At 32.2% G+C, this 16,001-nt stretch overlaps 1 protein-coding gene across 1 annotated transcript in view; it reads right to left on the bottom strand.

Moving 5' to 3' along the window:
* LOC115890769 (octopamine receptor Oamb) overlaps positions 1 to 16,001 on the bottom strand; it is a 163,044-nt gene that overhangs the window by 77,579 nt on the left and 69,464 nt on the right. The window contains exon 2 of the mRNA XM_030911103.1: positions 14,641 to 14,877. Coding sequence (XP_030766963.1) covers positions 14,641 to 14,877 — 237 coding nt within the window. The remainder of the gene's footprint in view (positions 1 to 14,640; positions 14,878 to 16,001) is intronic.

Here is a 16,001-nt window from a genome sequence, read left to right as displayed (position 1 = left end):
CTGACGTTTTTTCGTTATAAACAAATGACACCTTAACGATATCCTTATAATTCCATTTCAGATGCTCAGAAACATGTCTAATAATTTTATCTAGTTATCTGTTGAAAAAAAAGTCTTTTAAAAATAAGCGGTTTGCTATCGTGATTTTACTTTACTTGATAGGGAAAGGCGTATCGGCAACGCCGCAACAGCACACCGTCGCATTTCTCTCACTCCAACTTAATAAGATCCCTAAGCGATTTACTTCCACACATGTAAATGCCGACCCAAAAGTAACAGTTGCCAGCACGGTATTATAGATATATTATATTTATATTATTTTATTTTTTGTTATTTTTTGTTAGTTACATTTTTATTTTTATATATTATATTTACCGCAAGTCAGAATAACCAAACGAGGCAAAATAACAAACGCGGTAAAAAGATATATGCCAATAATATTACCAAGGGCTAAATTTTGTGCCTATGATGGTGTGTTATAAAAAAGTCCTTTGTCATGTTCGAAGGGTTCTTTCGATGAAGGGTTTAGACATATTGCTGGCGGGTAGGGTCTAATAAAATCAGCCAAAAAAATGTTAGACAATTTTAGCCTAGATTTATTATATCGGTAAGGAAAGATACTTTTTTATGTTTTCACACGAAGTATTTTCAGTAGCGTACAAAAAATAATTTTTGTCTATTATTTAGTAGACTGGATAAGGTTTTTTTCGATAAAATATGAGTTCAATTATTTAGTAATATGTACAGGGTGTTTCAAAAAAGATGTGCATATCTCTCACGTAAAATTAAGATTTATTTTTTACATTAACATAGGTCCGATTCTGCTTTGTTTAGCGGCTACAGGGGGTTAGAGTCTTTATTTTTTCTCGATTTATTTTTTGTTATTTTAAATAGAACACCCTGTATATTATTATATCTTTCGAAACTACTTCCATGTCTCAAAATTTCTCCATTATTCTAACCTATATACCAATCTATAATAGTTTTCGAGATAAAAAATAAAATATATGTAAAATTGACAAAAATATGATTTTGAATAAGCATTGGATAAATCATAAATTCGAAATATTGAAAGCTAAAATTTGGTTTATTGGTTAAGGAAAGTTGACATATTCGATCCGTCTAAATCAATTGATTGGTTATCGTTACCATTAAAATTATAAAGATGCCACCACTTTTCGAATGATGCGGCAACTAAAAATATTTTAGAAAGATGGAGCAGGTGCCTTGAAAAATCCAAATTTTCAAAAAAATTCTATCCGGAAACTTCGGCAGCATATTATGCAGATAAAAATAATTAAAAACTTACTATAAATGTATGTCCTAAAATGATTAGTTTCGGAGACACAGGGTGTAGAACTTTCATTTTTATTTCGATTTTTTCCGAATAATTTATGAAGTAACGTCAATATTTGGATGAAAATCGGTATCTGGGAGTTTTTTGACATGATAAATTTGATTTTGATGTCAATATGACTCCTACTTGTAGAGAGCGCCACCTACATATTTTTTAACTGGTTTGAAGACTAATAACTTTTCGTCCGTACCTGTATAAAACTACTGAATAAAAAATATACATTTGCGACGTTTTTTTACGTAAAAAAGGTCTCTTGGTAAAAATCGTTACGAGTAATGGTTCTCGACATATTTGGAATCGAAATTATCAATACCTATCATCATTGACATACAGTACGTCTGTCCGTTCTATAGCTACGGGGTATCCGTGAGAGGGGAAACGATATTCTCTCCATGTTTTTCGTAAAAAATTAGACGACGCGTTTCATCAATAAAAATTCGACAAATTTGCAAGTAGCCAATAAAATGATTGGGCGGAGCGATTTGCGGTGACGTACTCGTCAAGTCGACGAATAAAATATATTGTTGTTTATTTAAATGTTTTTTGTTCGCATTCCTTTCATAGACACAGATCCAGCAGACGTACTATAAATTAAACATGTTGACTAAATAGTTATTAGACTGAAATCATAAATTTGAAATGTTTTTGTGCCAAAAAATCAACAGAAACTGTTTTATCATCATTTTTTCGCAGAAAAATGCATGACTAATTTAAAAAAATTACCTGGTAGTACATTTTTTACGTAGAAAGTCACGAAAATGTATATTTTTTCACTCAGGAGTTTCATACAGGTACGGGCGAAAAGTTATTACTCTTCAAAACAGTTAAAATACATGTATGTAGGTGGCTCCCCCTATAAATAGGAGTCATATTGACATCAAAATCAAATTTCCCATGTCAAAAAACTTCCAGACACCAATTTTCATCCAAATATTAATGAAAATCCATATAAAAGTGACACTTCTACACCCTGTATCTCCGAAACAAAGCATTTTTGGTCATACATTTATACGGACTTTTTTACTTATTTTAAACTGCAGAATATGCTGCCGAAGTTTCCGGAATACAGTTCGGACCACACTGTATACAAACCCATCCATAATCAACTTAAAAACATTAGAACTTTTTTTAGTGACAAAGAGTCTCAGTCTTCTCCAATCTTTAGTCCAACTCCCAGTGGATGACATACCAAGAATTTACAACTTTGAGAAACACCTCACTGAAACGCTTACTCAGCATATAAAAGACCATACCATAACGTGGTATACTGATGCTTCCAAAACCAAAGCAGGGACAGGGATAGGAGTATTTGGGCCGAAAACCAAATACTCCGAACCAATGGGCACCTACCACAGTATCCTTCAGGCAGAAATTTACGCTATCGAAGGATGTGTACAATTTATCTTAGATAGGAACTATCGAAAACAGGAAATTGCCTATTTGAATCCTATTCGATAGTCATGCAGCACTAAACGCGATCAACTCAGTAACCATCAATTCGAAGTTGGTCAAAGAATGCCTAGAAAAGCTCAACAAGTTGGGCAAAGAAAATAAAGTCCTCCTACTCTGGGTGCCTGCTCACCAAGGAATAGAAGAAAATGAAAAAGCAAATGATCTAGCTAGGAAAGGAGCGAACACTCCACTAACTGTTTTCCAAGCAGAAACCAACTGAAAGCGGAACTGAAGAATCTGGAAGACTCCAACCGCAACTTGGAATGGGTGTCCTCCAACGGTCTAAGACACTCGAAAAAGTTCCTCATAACCTACGACCGAGAAAAATCAAAGGTTTTCCTTGATTTAAGTAAAAACAATCTTCGGATTGTCACGGGGTTTCTATCAGGACACTGTCTCCTCAACGAACACCTCAGTAGGCTGAAGCTGAGAAACAACGGCGAATGCAGATTCTGTGGGGAATATGGGGAAACACCAGAACACCTCATCACTGAGTGCGCCGAGACGACGACCATTCGTGCCATGAACTTTGGTACGGCCGATGTCAAGGATGGAGAGCTGGCCTCTGTGGAGCCGTCTCAGATACTGGCTTTTGTTAAAGCCTTGAGACTGTATGATGAGTTATAACTCGTTGTAACTCAAAAAAGGGGAACACACAATAGATTTTTAAGGTCGCGGTGACTAACTCCCCTCCTAAACATTCTACATTCTACATTCTAGTGACAAAGATGGATTCATTTCGTTCGAAATTTTTCCCCGGTATAAAAAACGAAATATATAAATTATCTTTGTAAACGTTCGCCGTGTAGATGAACAACTCTCTTGAGTGTTTAGCGCTCCGAATCCTTTTTAGCTCCTTATCACGTGCCACTTGCATCATTATTATTTACGACCCAGCTAGACAATAGCTTCTCCATCGGGATAGGACGGGGATAACTCCCAGGAAGACTTCCTTTCCATCGTTTTGCTTTATCCGCTTTCGTCTTTTTATTGTTTTGAGATGGATTTGTAGACGATTCAATGTCAACTTCTTGCCTTGCTCTTTTTCTGATAAATGTTATAGAAATGAGAGAAATAAATAGATCTCTTTGTCGGGGTTTAGATATATTTATTTAAGAATGTCGAACAAAGAGTCTTTTGAATATACAGGGTGGCGACTCTCATACGCCGCGAAGGCGCCAACGAGAACGACAGTTTGTATTGAAATTAAATTTTGATGAGTTCTACAGAGTGTCCCCAAAAAAAGTTACACATCAAACTTGTGTTTTTTGTAATGAAACACCCTATATATTAATTGATTCTCGGACTCTAGGAGAAAAATAAAGGTGAGTTTTATAAGATTTATAAGGTTTTTGATATATTTAACATTTTCTAGAAATAAAGAACAATTTTTAAATTACAATAAACGCTACCTAAATTGCAATTTACCCTGTATAGTCTAATATGTCGTTAAATTAACTATTGTACTTGAAATTAAATTAAAACTTGATACAAAAAGTTATACAGGGTGAGACAAAATTAATATTGAACACTGGTCACCTTTAAAAGCATGTTAAGCTATATTCTAAATCAATTCGCTGGCCGAGTCGTACTTTGGCACGCAAGCTTATCTTATGTACTTCAGTGTACTCATTCACAACAAAATTCGACGCCAGAGTGCAAGTTGAAGTTGGATTGAAAGCTTGCAAGCTGCAAACTTCTACTTCAGCACGGAATTTTCGTTTGACAATTATGACAAATTTGACATTTAAATTTTAATAATTATTTTGTTTGTGTCGTTGTTACAAGCCATTTTCCTGTAAAAAGTAAATAATTATTAAAAGAAAAATGAGTCAAGGACGCTCTTCTTATTTTATTAGGACTTGTGGCTTTGCTGTTAAAAAAACGGCAATTATTGTTGCAGCTCAATAATCAGCTTGACCGAAAACCAAGGGGTTTACCAAAACCCAAAAAATTTTGGGTGCTTGAGACACATTTTAGAAAAAAATCATCAATAAATGACGTTTTTGTTTCCATTTTTCTAAACATAAAAACTTGGAAAGCTTAATTAACTGTCCCGGATTTTGACTCTTCCAAAATCAAAACCAATAACTAACCTAAAATATGTCAGGAGAACGTTTAAACACGCATGCGCAAAATTCGAATTGAAATTTGTTGTGAATGGTTAATTTCGTACCGACTTTAACGTCGAAGTGCCACTCGGCGAGCGAATTGATTTTGAATGTAGCTTTACTCTTTTATTTTAAATGGAACACACCCAGTATATTATTCAGATATTCAATGGAGAATTCATGTCTCTTCAAAATACTATTAAGGTTGCCTACCCCCAAACAAATATTTTCCTAAATATTTTCATTTACATGATTTGATCTGAGTAGATCTTTATTATTTGATAAAATCTAGGTGGCTGTGATTATGTCTGACGTTACTTCAACATAGCTGTAAAATTAGTCCAACTTTAACAACTAGTTATCAATTTGTGTCAGTTAAAACAAAAAAAAAATATCAGAAATTTGCCGAAAACGCAAACTGTTCCTATACTCTGTTTTTTTTCTCAGGTAAGATTTCGACAGACGATGACAGAAGAAAAGCAGATGACGTCCCATACCAATCTATTTATTTTACTAAAAAAAGTTTCTAATATTTTTTAAGTTATCTATGGATGGGTTTAAATATAAATCCGTCATGCGTCGTGTCTTCTTGTTTTTAACCAGTTTTATTGGTTTATTTAAAAAATGACAGATCGGATTTCAATTTTATTGGTTTGACGGAACGATGAACGACAAACGGACGCCGATGCGTATGAACTCGCCTTTAGATTTTTGTCATTTTTGACGCTTGTCAAAGTCTTGCCAAATTATAGGTTATAATTTTGTGTCAACTTTTGTTAAATACCCTGCGTTTTGGAAGATGATGCATTTTGATTCGTATTATTACGTGTGTTTTGTGTCTTTTGAAGTCAAGTGGAGGAAAAATCGAGTGAAAATTAACTGTAGACCCAGAGCACAGTATATGGTTAATACACGCTGCCCAGGCAGAAAGTCTTATACACCAATGAAGTTGCCATCGATAAAGTTTGTATACCATTTCGTCGTAGATAAGTGCATCTCGTATATAAGGATCAAACTAAACACATACTAAAAACTGGAGTAGCTGTAAAATATCGACATCATACGATAGGTAAATAATGGATTTTAGTACTGCAGAAAAATAATGTCAAAAGGTACTGGTTTAAAAAAATTAAGATTAAAGTTAATTAATCAACCTTTAAGGTATAAAATTTGGTAGGAGTTATTATTAATAAAATAGTTTGTTGTATTTACCTATGTTGTTTTATTTATACCTGTGGAATATTACAAATTTGTATTTGTACATAAGTTATATTGATAAATATAATCATAAATGCGGGTAGTTTCATAAAGCTTGAAAATAAATAATAGTTCTTTTTTATATTTTTTTGGTATGTAGTGTCTTGTTCTTGTTTGTTTTGTATTAACACATACTACCGTTTTTATTAAATAAAATAACTCGATTACATTTTTTCAGTTTTATACAGTTTTTTTCACAATATTTTGAAGTAATCACTTGTCATCTTGTCAATCAAATTTTAAATATATCGCTATGCGTTCCAGTTGTACCAACTTATTTCTTTGTAAAATAAAATAAACTACTTTGAAATTAAAATGACAGACACATCTATCACTGTCAAGGATCTTCTCGTTGGACAGACTATACATCAGAGAGAATTGATATGATTCTATTAGTTGATGACTGCAGTGTGCATTCACCAGTTAATAGAATACTTAAATCCTCCTGATTTTATCTAGTCTGTTTTTTATGGGGATATGTTAAAGACAGTGTTTACAAAACTCGACCAACTATCGTCGACATGAGAGAAATTATTGCAGCTGCTTTTCGTAGGCTCCACATATGCCTTTTAAAATGAAAAGATCCTTTTGAAAAGACAATAATTTTATGCAGTTAACAGGAAAGGAAGCATTTTGAGCATTCGATTTCATTTAGCTAATTTTTGTCACATAATTCCAGGTTTATATCTAGTTTTAACTCTGTAATAATTAAAATATGTTTTAAACATGTATCTTTTTTTTATTAATAACTAGCGTGTACCAGCGACTTCGATCGCGTCGAATTAATCATTTGTAATGGTGATGATAAAGCAAAACAAGAATTTCCATTAACATACAAACTGGATAAAATTTTCTCACATTTATGTCAGCATGAGAAAAAACAATATGGCGATATTGTTATATAACTTGGTAATATATGAGGGGTAGTTTCATCTTGTTGGAATTTGAGTTTCGAAAAATCCGTTTGCCAAAAATAAGCTTTTTACGTCAAGCAGTTTAAGCAGAATCGTGGTTAAGAAATTACCCAACTTTTTGGAACACCCTGTATGATTTTTTAAAAAATTTCAAAATATTTAAAAAACTAAATAAATTATGCTTGTCCAAGCGTTTTCCCGAAAGACAACCGTTTTCTAAATAACAAATATTGTAATATTTGAGGGGCGTTTTCACCCTCTTGGAATTTGAGATTCGAGAAACCCCTCCTTGTCGAATCTCTACACCCCACAGTCAATCCGTTTGCCAAAAATCAGCTTTAAACGTCAAGCAGTTTTAGGCAGATTACTCAATGGTCATATTTTGTGAAACGCCCTGTATAAATTTATAAAAAATCTTAAAATATGTAAAACAACAAAATAAAAGATACGTGTTTAAGAGTTTTTCCGAAAAACTCACCGGTTTTTAAATAAAAAATATTTTAATATTTGAGGGATAGTTTCACCCTCTTAGAATTCGAGTTTCGAAAAATCCCTTTTTATTGAACCTCTACACCCTAAAATCAATCTGTTTTCCAAAAATCAGCATTTTACGTCAAGCGCTTTAAGCAGGATCGTGATTAATCAATGACCAGATTTTTCGAAACACCCTGTATACATTTTTAAAAAATCTCAAAATATGTAAAAAAACAAAATAAAATATACGTGTTTAAGCGTTTTTTCGGAAACTTGACCGTTTTTTAAATAAAAAATATTGTAATATTTGAGGGGTGGTTTCACCCTCTTGGAACTGGAATTTCGAAAAATTCCTTCTTATCGAACCTCTACACCCTAGAATCAACCTGTATGCCAAAATTGATCTTCTTACGTTGAGTGGTTTGAACAGGATCGTGATTAATCAGTATGTCAGTCACTTAAGGATTATATAGCGTTTAACGCCTTGGGAGTGGCAAGGTACAGCTTGCCATGCTAGAGCCGTTCGGTATACAAGGAAGGTAATGTGGCTAGCACTACGCTTCAACCGCCTATTATTACCTCAGGATTGTGAATCCCAAGTACTCATTTAGGGCTGAGTCGACCTAGGTACCCAAACTATTTTTATTTTAATAAAAATAGTCGGCTGATGAAATGTTGGGTGTAGGATTCGAACCCACTACCTTGAAATTGGTAGTCGAGAGCCTGTACCTCTACGCCACCGGGCACCTTCTTTTTATTACCGTTGAGTATTTTACTCTACAATCTTTAATTTTTGTTAAATTCACAAAAGCTAGATCACACAGGTACCTAGATATTTTCAAATAATAAAGATCTACTGAAGCAAAATCATAAAAATTAAAATGCCTAGGAAATTATTTGCCTGAGAGGTAGGCAACCTTAATAATATTTTGAAGATGTATAAGTTCCACATTGAACACCGAAAACATATACTGGTTGTTCCATTTAAAATAACGGAGTAATTTACTTTTAAAAGTGACTAATTTTCCATAGTAATTTTGTCTCACCCTCTATGACTTTTCGGCTCAATTAAAATTTAGGTAGCTATTATCAAAATATAAAATTTACTCTTCATTTTCACAAAATGTGTAATATGTCAAAATCCATAGATTGCTTCTTTAACATATATTTAGGAAGAACAGATATCACATTGTGAATTTTAACCCGATCAAACAATCGGAGGTTGATTTTGTTTGACTACGTACTGTAAAAACCAACTGAGATAGAAAAGGCAACATTGCCACATCTCAAATTTGCGCCTATCTATTTAATTTGATTTGCAGAAAAGGTGACTTTAAAACCTTCACCGGATATCAATAAATCTCAATTTCTTAATTAAATTAATAGTTTATTTTTAAAGAAGCATGCGTAATAATATGTTATTAACCAGAGGATATATGCGTTACTATTAAAGGACATGTTTACTGTTTAATGTGCTGAAACGTCTAGAACTATTGGCAACGTAGCTGCTAGTCTTCCAGAATGAAAATGAGCCGTCCGTCCCACCACCCCTCGCGACGGCCCTTGCTCCGTTATAGCAAGGTTATAGCGTACTACGTTTAGCTTACGGTGTGTTTGAAGTCGGAATCAAGTCCGAAGTGAACTTTTCAGTATTTTTCAGTAGTTTTTGTTTTTGTTTAACGTACTTTTGAATCTCCGAATTTTCAATATGGTACGACAGTGGTGTGGAAAAATAAGCTCAAATTACCCGAATTTGTCTTTTCACAGGTAGGTACAAATTTCCGCCATAATTGTACATAGGCGTCCCACAAGGGAGCCCCTTACAATTAAAATAATTTCTAATTATATTTGTTGAATTTTTATCTATTAAAACAAGAACGTAGTAGCCGGTAATTGAATTATAATTCGTCTCAATTACTACCTAACTGTAATAGATCATAACAAATTTGAATATAAACGTTGCATTTGAAACTTTATTATAAGCCAGAAAGTGACATTTTTTTCTTAAAATTGTGTCATATTTTGGTCATTATATACGATATTCTAAAGGAATTTTGCTCAACAAATAAACAAAGGTGTTTACCCGACCTTTTTTACATTTTACTGCTTTATTATATCTGCCCCTTCGGCCTTGTTTAGACAATTTTTTACCACCGTACAAATACCTCTTCCTAGAGTTATTTGTACGGTGTGTTTACCTTTTTTTTAGTAATAATGGGACAAACTGTAAATAATTTTTAGGCTACTAGTTTTATACATACCTATATACAGAGTGACCCAGGCCTTCAAAAAAGCTTTTTACCTATTACGTTTTTGGTTTGTGATTTTTATTTCAATTTTTTTCATAAGATGGGGGCCATTGTAACGCACATTTTCAAAATATTTTTGTCAACATACAGAGTGATTCAAACCGCAATACATATGTTTAATACAGTTCATGAAGGTTGAGACATTTAACTAAAATTTGATTGTCTGATGAAGCTACCTTTAAAAGTAATGGGTTTGTAAATAAACGTAATATTCATTATTATGCGACAGAAATCCCATACTGTAGCACACAGATTTGATACATTTAATGATAAATGCCTTCTATTGGGAGACTAAAAGGTAATTGCCTCGTATCAGAGCCATCATAATACAAGAAGAAGACCGAAAGAGAGAGTCAAATCTTGTCTTATATTTTCAAAAAAACACAATTTTCTCATTAAATATTGATTTTAGGTATAGGAAGTTATTAATAATACAAGATTAAACAACTATTACACAACACTTCATAGGAAGCTATCGATTGCGATCTATAACTAAATCGTTACTAATTACTAATTTTGAAAAGTTCTTTTTAAGATCAGAAAAGCTAAAACTAAAACCTAAACTTCATTTGAAAATCATTTGAGATTAAACAGGAAGTTCTAAATAATGTTGCCTATTCTAAACATGAAAAATTTATTTATAAGTTTTATAACATTTCTAATTAAATTTGGACGACAAGAATATTTCTGTTTGCTGTAAATAAGTTTCTCAGACTCTCTCTCTTGACTTTTAAGTCAAAAAAAGTCAAAAGGACAAGTTATTCCAAAAAAGGACTGTCCTTTTCAAAAAAGGACAGGTGGCAACCCTAGGTATTTCTGGAATGGAAATTTAATGGCAAATCTACAACTTTAGTTTGAAAATATGTTCCGGCCACCTATATTTACAAAAATGTCTAAAATGTGCTTTACCATTGCCTCCATATTCTGAAAAAAATTGAAAGAAAAGTCACCAACCACAAACCTAATATAGAACTGTTTCAGAAACTTGAGTCACCCTGTAAATATGTCAAAAGGTAACTGAAAGTTTATATAGAAGTAACTGAAAGTTTAAATTGAAAATCGACGTTGGAGCGACTTTCGAAAACTATCTACTAACGTTTCAACATAAGTATATATGGGATATTAATTATATTATTATATTAGACCTTATAACAAAACTCATCTGACGAAAAAGTGTTAACGTAGTATATTAATATGGAGTAATTTTACTAATTACTTTACTTTTACTTTACTAATTAAATTTCTTCCAAAAAACTATACGCCACTGGCCATTAGAACAATCCAAATGCGCCTAGTTGCCGGGGTCGGAATTTTTAGACTTCTCTGTCTTTTCTGTCCTTGTTTGACACATTGGAATGTTTGATACACATACAACGAGTATTTATGAATGAGATGTTCGGTCTATCTTTATAATGTCTTTGTTCTTTAATAAAACTCGCCTTTATTTTTTTCCTAGAATCCGAAAATCAATTAATATTATATGGTGTTTCATTATAATAAATATAACTTTGATGTGTAACTTTTTTTTAGGAGATCCTGTATAGTTATGCTTTCAGTTAACCTACATATGCTGCCAAAATTTCATTAAACTACCGTTCTCCTTGGAAGTTCCGCGACGTATGAGAGGCGCCACCCTGTATTAACCCTCTATAGGGCTGTATTAATTATTTTCTAGTTTGATCAAATTGACTTCAAAAATATATAAACCAGCACAAAGGGAGCATATCTTCTTAGAAAATGCTTAGACGACAATAATTATTACCTATATGACACACAGCAAACACAGTGTCACCAATAGAAATCTATTTTTAGGCTAAATAAATACAACATTATTTTCTGAATTTTACATTAGGTGTTGATTTTACATTTTCTCTTCTCTTAAGTCTAGCCGAGTCCTTGAAGTCGTAAACGTATTCTCCAGTTTTATACGAAAACACTCATTACAATTCCACGGCATATTTGCTTTAAAGTTTAAACGCATCACTCTTATTTACCCTAGTTGTTCAAATTTCATTTATTATTTAGTAATCATAATGGTTTTCAAGCCAACGCATTACAGCATAAAATATTACTTCAAAATAAAATAGTATACGGAGGAAAAAAATCTTAACAGGACCTGCACAAGAGGGTGCAGGATATAGAGGTAGGTGACTGGGTATGTAGATATAAAAATGGGACAAACAAAATAAGCCTTACAGGTTACAGTGTTTCTTAGGAAAAAAAAAGAAAATAAATGTCATGTTGGATTATGTACAAAATCCTAAAACTTTAGTAGATACTTCAATATCGAAAGACACTAGGCTAAAAAAATGTACGAGAAAAAAAACAGAGTTATTATTCTAGCATGCCTTAACATGATAATAATAATTTCAAATAATATTTGAATAAGCTCTTTCAAGAATATTGAACACCTACACATATTTTGATAGAATTATTATGTTTGCTACGGAAATAGGACTGGTATTTTCTTTTCCTATAGATAGACATTATTTTTTGCGTAGTATTTCTAAAAATAAACATAAAGGATTATAATATTTGTTTTCAAGATTACCCGATTATTTTTATTAGAATTTTTCCTGTTCTATTTTTTAATAAATAACTTCGTTTTTTCTTCAACGTTTCATTAATTTGATATTTTGACTTAACTTCATTGAAATTTGATTATCATTTAATGTAAGATGCATAATTAAAAAATAATTTCTAAATTAAGATATTGTATCAGTTTTGTTAATTTTTAACAGAAAAAATATCCTAATTCCTTCTCTCAGCGAATATTTTGTTTAATTTACAACATTTTTTTAGTTTATCACACATTTATTTATATAAATATACAATTAACGCTTAGAAATTGCAAAAACAATAATTTTTTCATTAATATATTAATAATTTTTATTTATACCTAATGTAAATCAAGCTTTATCAGTAGAAAACAGTCTATACTAGGCTTAAGGCCGAGCCGTCAACTTGTCAATTCAAAGCCACCCCAATTTTTTGGCAAAACGTCAGTGCGCTGCTCTAGTGTCGTGGGAGTAAAGAATTACGCGAAATGTTTCATGTTTTTTGTTAATTATTCTTGAAAAAACTGATTATAGTAGTGATTGAGGTAGCGAAATGTGCTCCTGAATAATTCTTGTACCTGTTGAACATGTAAGTTTTTCCCGATTCTTTAATATAAGACTTTCTTGACATAAAATAAAATGAAAAATTAGCAGGTCTCAATAAAAAACCTCTGATTTTTCGCTGGCTAACTGGATTAAACCGGATATTACAAATTTTTAAAACATTTTAATAAAAAAACGTACGTTGTAAGAGCAATATTTTTATAATTTACAGGAAAAAATGCTATTGTTATTATTGATATTTATTATTAGAAATAATTGACATACATAGATATGTAGATTCTATTAAATTTTCGGATTACAAAAACTATCAGCATTATTTTAGTAGTTTTGTTTTCTCGATTTTTCGTATACAGGGTGTCCCAATATTCCGTGGACAGAGAACTAATACGTATTTTTGGAATCATTAATATACAGGGTGGTCCGAACTGTATTCGGGAAACTTCGGCAACATATTCTGCAGATAAAAATAAGTAAAAAAGTTCGTATAAACGTATGCCCTTAAATGCTTAGTTTCGGAGATACAGGGTGTAGAAGTTTCATTTTTATTTCGATTTTTTCCAAATAATTTCTGAAGTAACGTCAATATTTGGATGAAAACTAGTGTCTGGGAGTTTTTTTTGACACGAGAAGTTTGATTTTGATGTCAATATGATTCCTATTTGTAGGGGGCGCCACCTACATGTGTTTTAACTGTTTTGAAGAGTAATAACTTTTCGTTGGTACCTGTATAAAACTACTGGGTAAAAAATATACATTTCCGCTACGAGCAACCGTTCTTAGAATGAAAACAGTCAATACATGTCATTATTGACAAAAAATAAACATGTTGAGTAGATAGTTATTTGACCAAAATGATAAATTTGGGAACTTTCTATTTTTTTTTAAATTAATCATAAATTTTTCTTTGAAAAAATAATGATAAATCTCTTTCTGTTGAACTTTTGGCACAGAAACATTTCAAATTTATGATTTCAGTCTAATAATTGTTTTGTCAACATGTTTAATTTATGTCAACGACGACGGGCATTGATAATTTCGATTCCAAATATCTCGAGAACCATTACTCACAGCCGTTTTTACCAAGAGATCTTTTTTACGTAAAACACGTCGTAAACGTATATTGTTTACTCAGTAGTTTTAAACAAGTACAGATGAAAAGTTATTACTCTACAAACAAGTTAAAAAATATGTATGTGGCCCCCTCTACAAGTAGGAGTCATATTGACATCAGAATCAAATTTATCATGTCAAGAAACTTCCAGACACCAATTTTTATCCAAATATTGACGTTACTTCAGAAATTCTTTCGAAAAAATCGAAATAAAAATGAAACTTCTACTCCCTGTATCTCCGAAGCTAAGCATTTTAGGACATACATTTATACGAACTTTTTTACTTATTTTTATCTATAAAAAAGGCTGCTGAAGTCTCCAGAATACAGTTCGGATCACTCTGTGTATCTCAATCCTACTACAATATGATTAAAAATAAACGGCGTCAGCGATGGCAATAAAATAAAGATCGGTTTCATTTTATATGTAAAATTATATGGGGAATGCCATCGATGTTTACTTCCAAGCCAACAGGACGCCGTTTTTTTTGATCATACGGTAAATTTTATGTACTCGTGGTCTAAATATTTACCTTAGAGTCTTTCCATCCTACTAAGGGCGGAAAGCATATCACAAAACTTAGAACCCAGAGTCCCGCTACCAGCATCTTGGCTCTGGACCTTGACATTATGCTCGGATACGTTATAGGCCTTGTTACCGCTACGTATCTGTCCAAGGATATGGCACACAGGTTCAGAATAGAGGCGGTGCACATCCAGACGTCAACTGCCAGCCACACTTTGCACCAAACGTCACCAAAAGTCCACACCTGTAACAAAAAAATAAAAGAATATTTAGTAAATGCATCTTTTGCCAGTGTTGCCAGAATTTCTCGAGTGAATTTCTTCAACGAAACCTTAAAAACCCTTCATATTCCTTCAATTTCACAAAAAAATTGAAGATCTTGTAAAAAATCAACAAATTTCATGTAGTAATTTGCCTATTTTTTAATTAGGAGAAAATTTTTAAAAACTTATTTCTGGTAATATTTAAATAATTTTTTTAAAAATATAAGACGATCAAAAATAATGCTCTGATAGATATTCGACAGCAGTGTAAAGTATGTTTCAAAAAATTAATTGCTAACAATGACTGCCCGAACCTAGAATAATTTATCGTGCGAGACGCCATGATCAGCTGACTTATTAGATATTTAGCTTTTCAACATCAGGAACTTTGGTTTAGTTATGGTACCTATGTGTGCAATAAGTCGTGTTAATAGTTATTTTTTATACAAGACAATAAAATGGTATTTTATCGTCGACAGAAAAGATTAATTCACGCGCGATGAAATCGCAAGTGAATTAATCTCGGGAGGCGATAATGCAATTTTATCGTTGTTGCGGTTGTGTATAAAACAATATTTTTTTTCCATAGCGAATTACGTTTTAAAAAATATTCAGAAATTATTATTTCAAGGAATTTATTACGAGTAGAAAAAATATTGAGCTAGGTTGGCGTTGGTTTCTATCATAGTATAAGGAAACTAGTAGTTTTACTCCTTGTCAAATCCTTTGTTCTTTTTCTGCCACTTTATATGACCTTGTTCTCGCCTCCCGTGACCACTGACGTTGCTGTATAGTCGTGGTCTATTAACTAGGCAAAGTATAGTCGTGGCACTCGCCATAGTTTCACAGATATGTATTTAGGAAAATATGAGTTCACAATAAAATAAAATAAAAAAATTGATCATCGAGTAAAAACTTGCTTGAAAACAGAATATTTTCACATTTCGCGTAGGTAAAAATTCTTCTGTATCTGAAAATCTTCTGATTGGAAGAAATGCGAAAAAAATATATAATGACATATTGTTATATTATTATCTATTTCAGAGATTTTCTACAACTTTTTTTTGATTTAAAACAAGTTTAATTTTCTGTACATAACTGGATT

The sequence above is a fragment of the Sitophilus oryzae genome, unplaced genomic scaffold (assembly GCF_002938485.1).
Source record: "Sitophilus oryzae breed Bouriz unplaced genomic scaffold, Soryzae_2.0 scaffold_910_pilon_pilon, whole genome shotgun sequence".
Taxonomy (NCBI): domain Eukaryota; kingdom Metazoa; phylum Arthropoda; class Insecta; order Coleoptera; family Curculionidae; genus Sitophilus; species Sitophilus oryzae.
The sequence above is the reverse complement of the archived record's forward strand: the minus strand, read 5'-3'. Positions and strand labels throughout refer to the sequence as shown.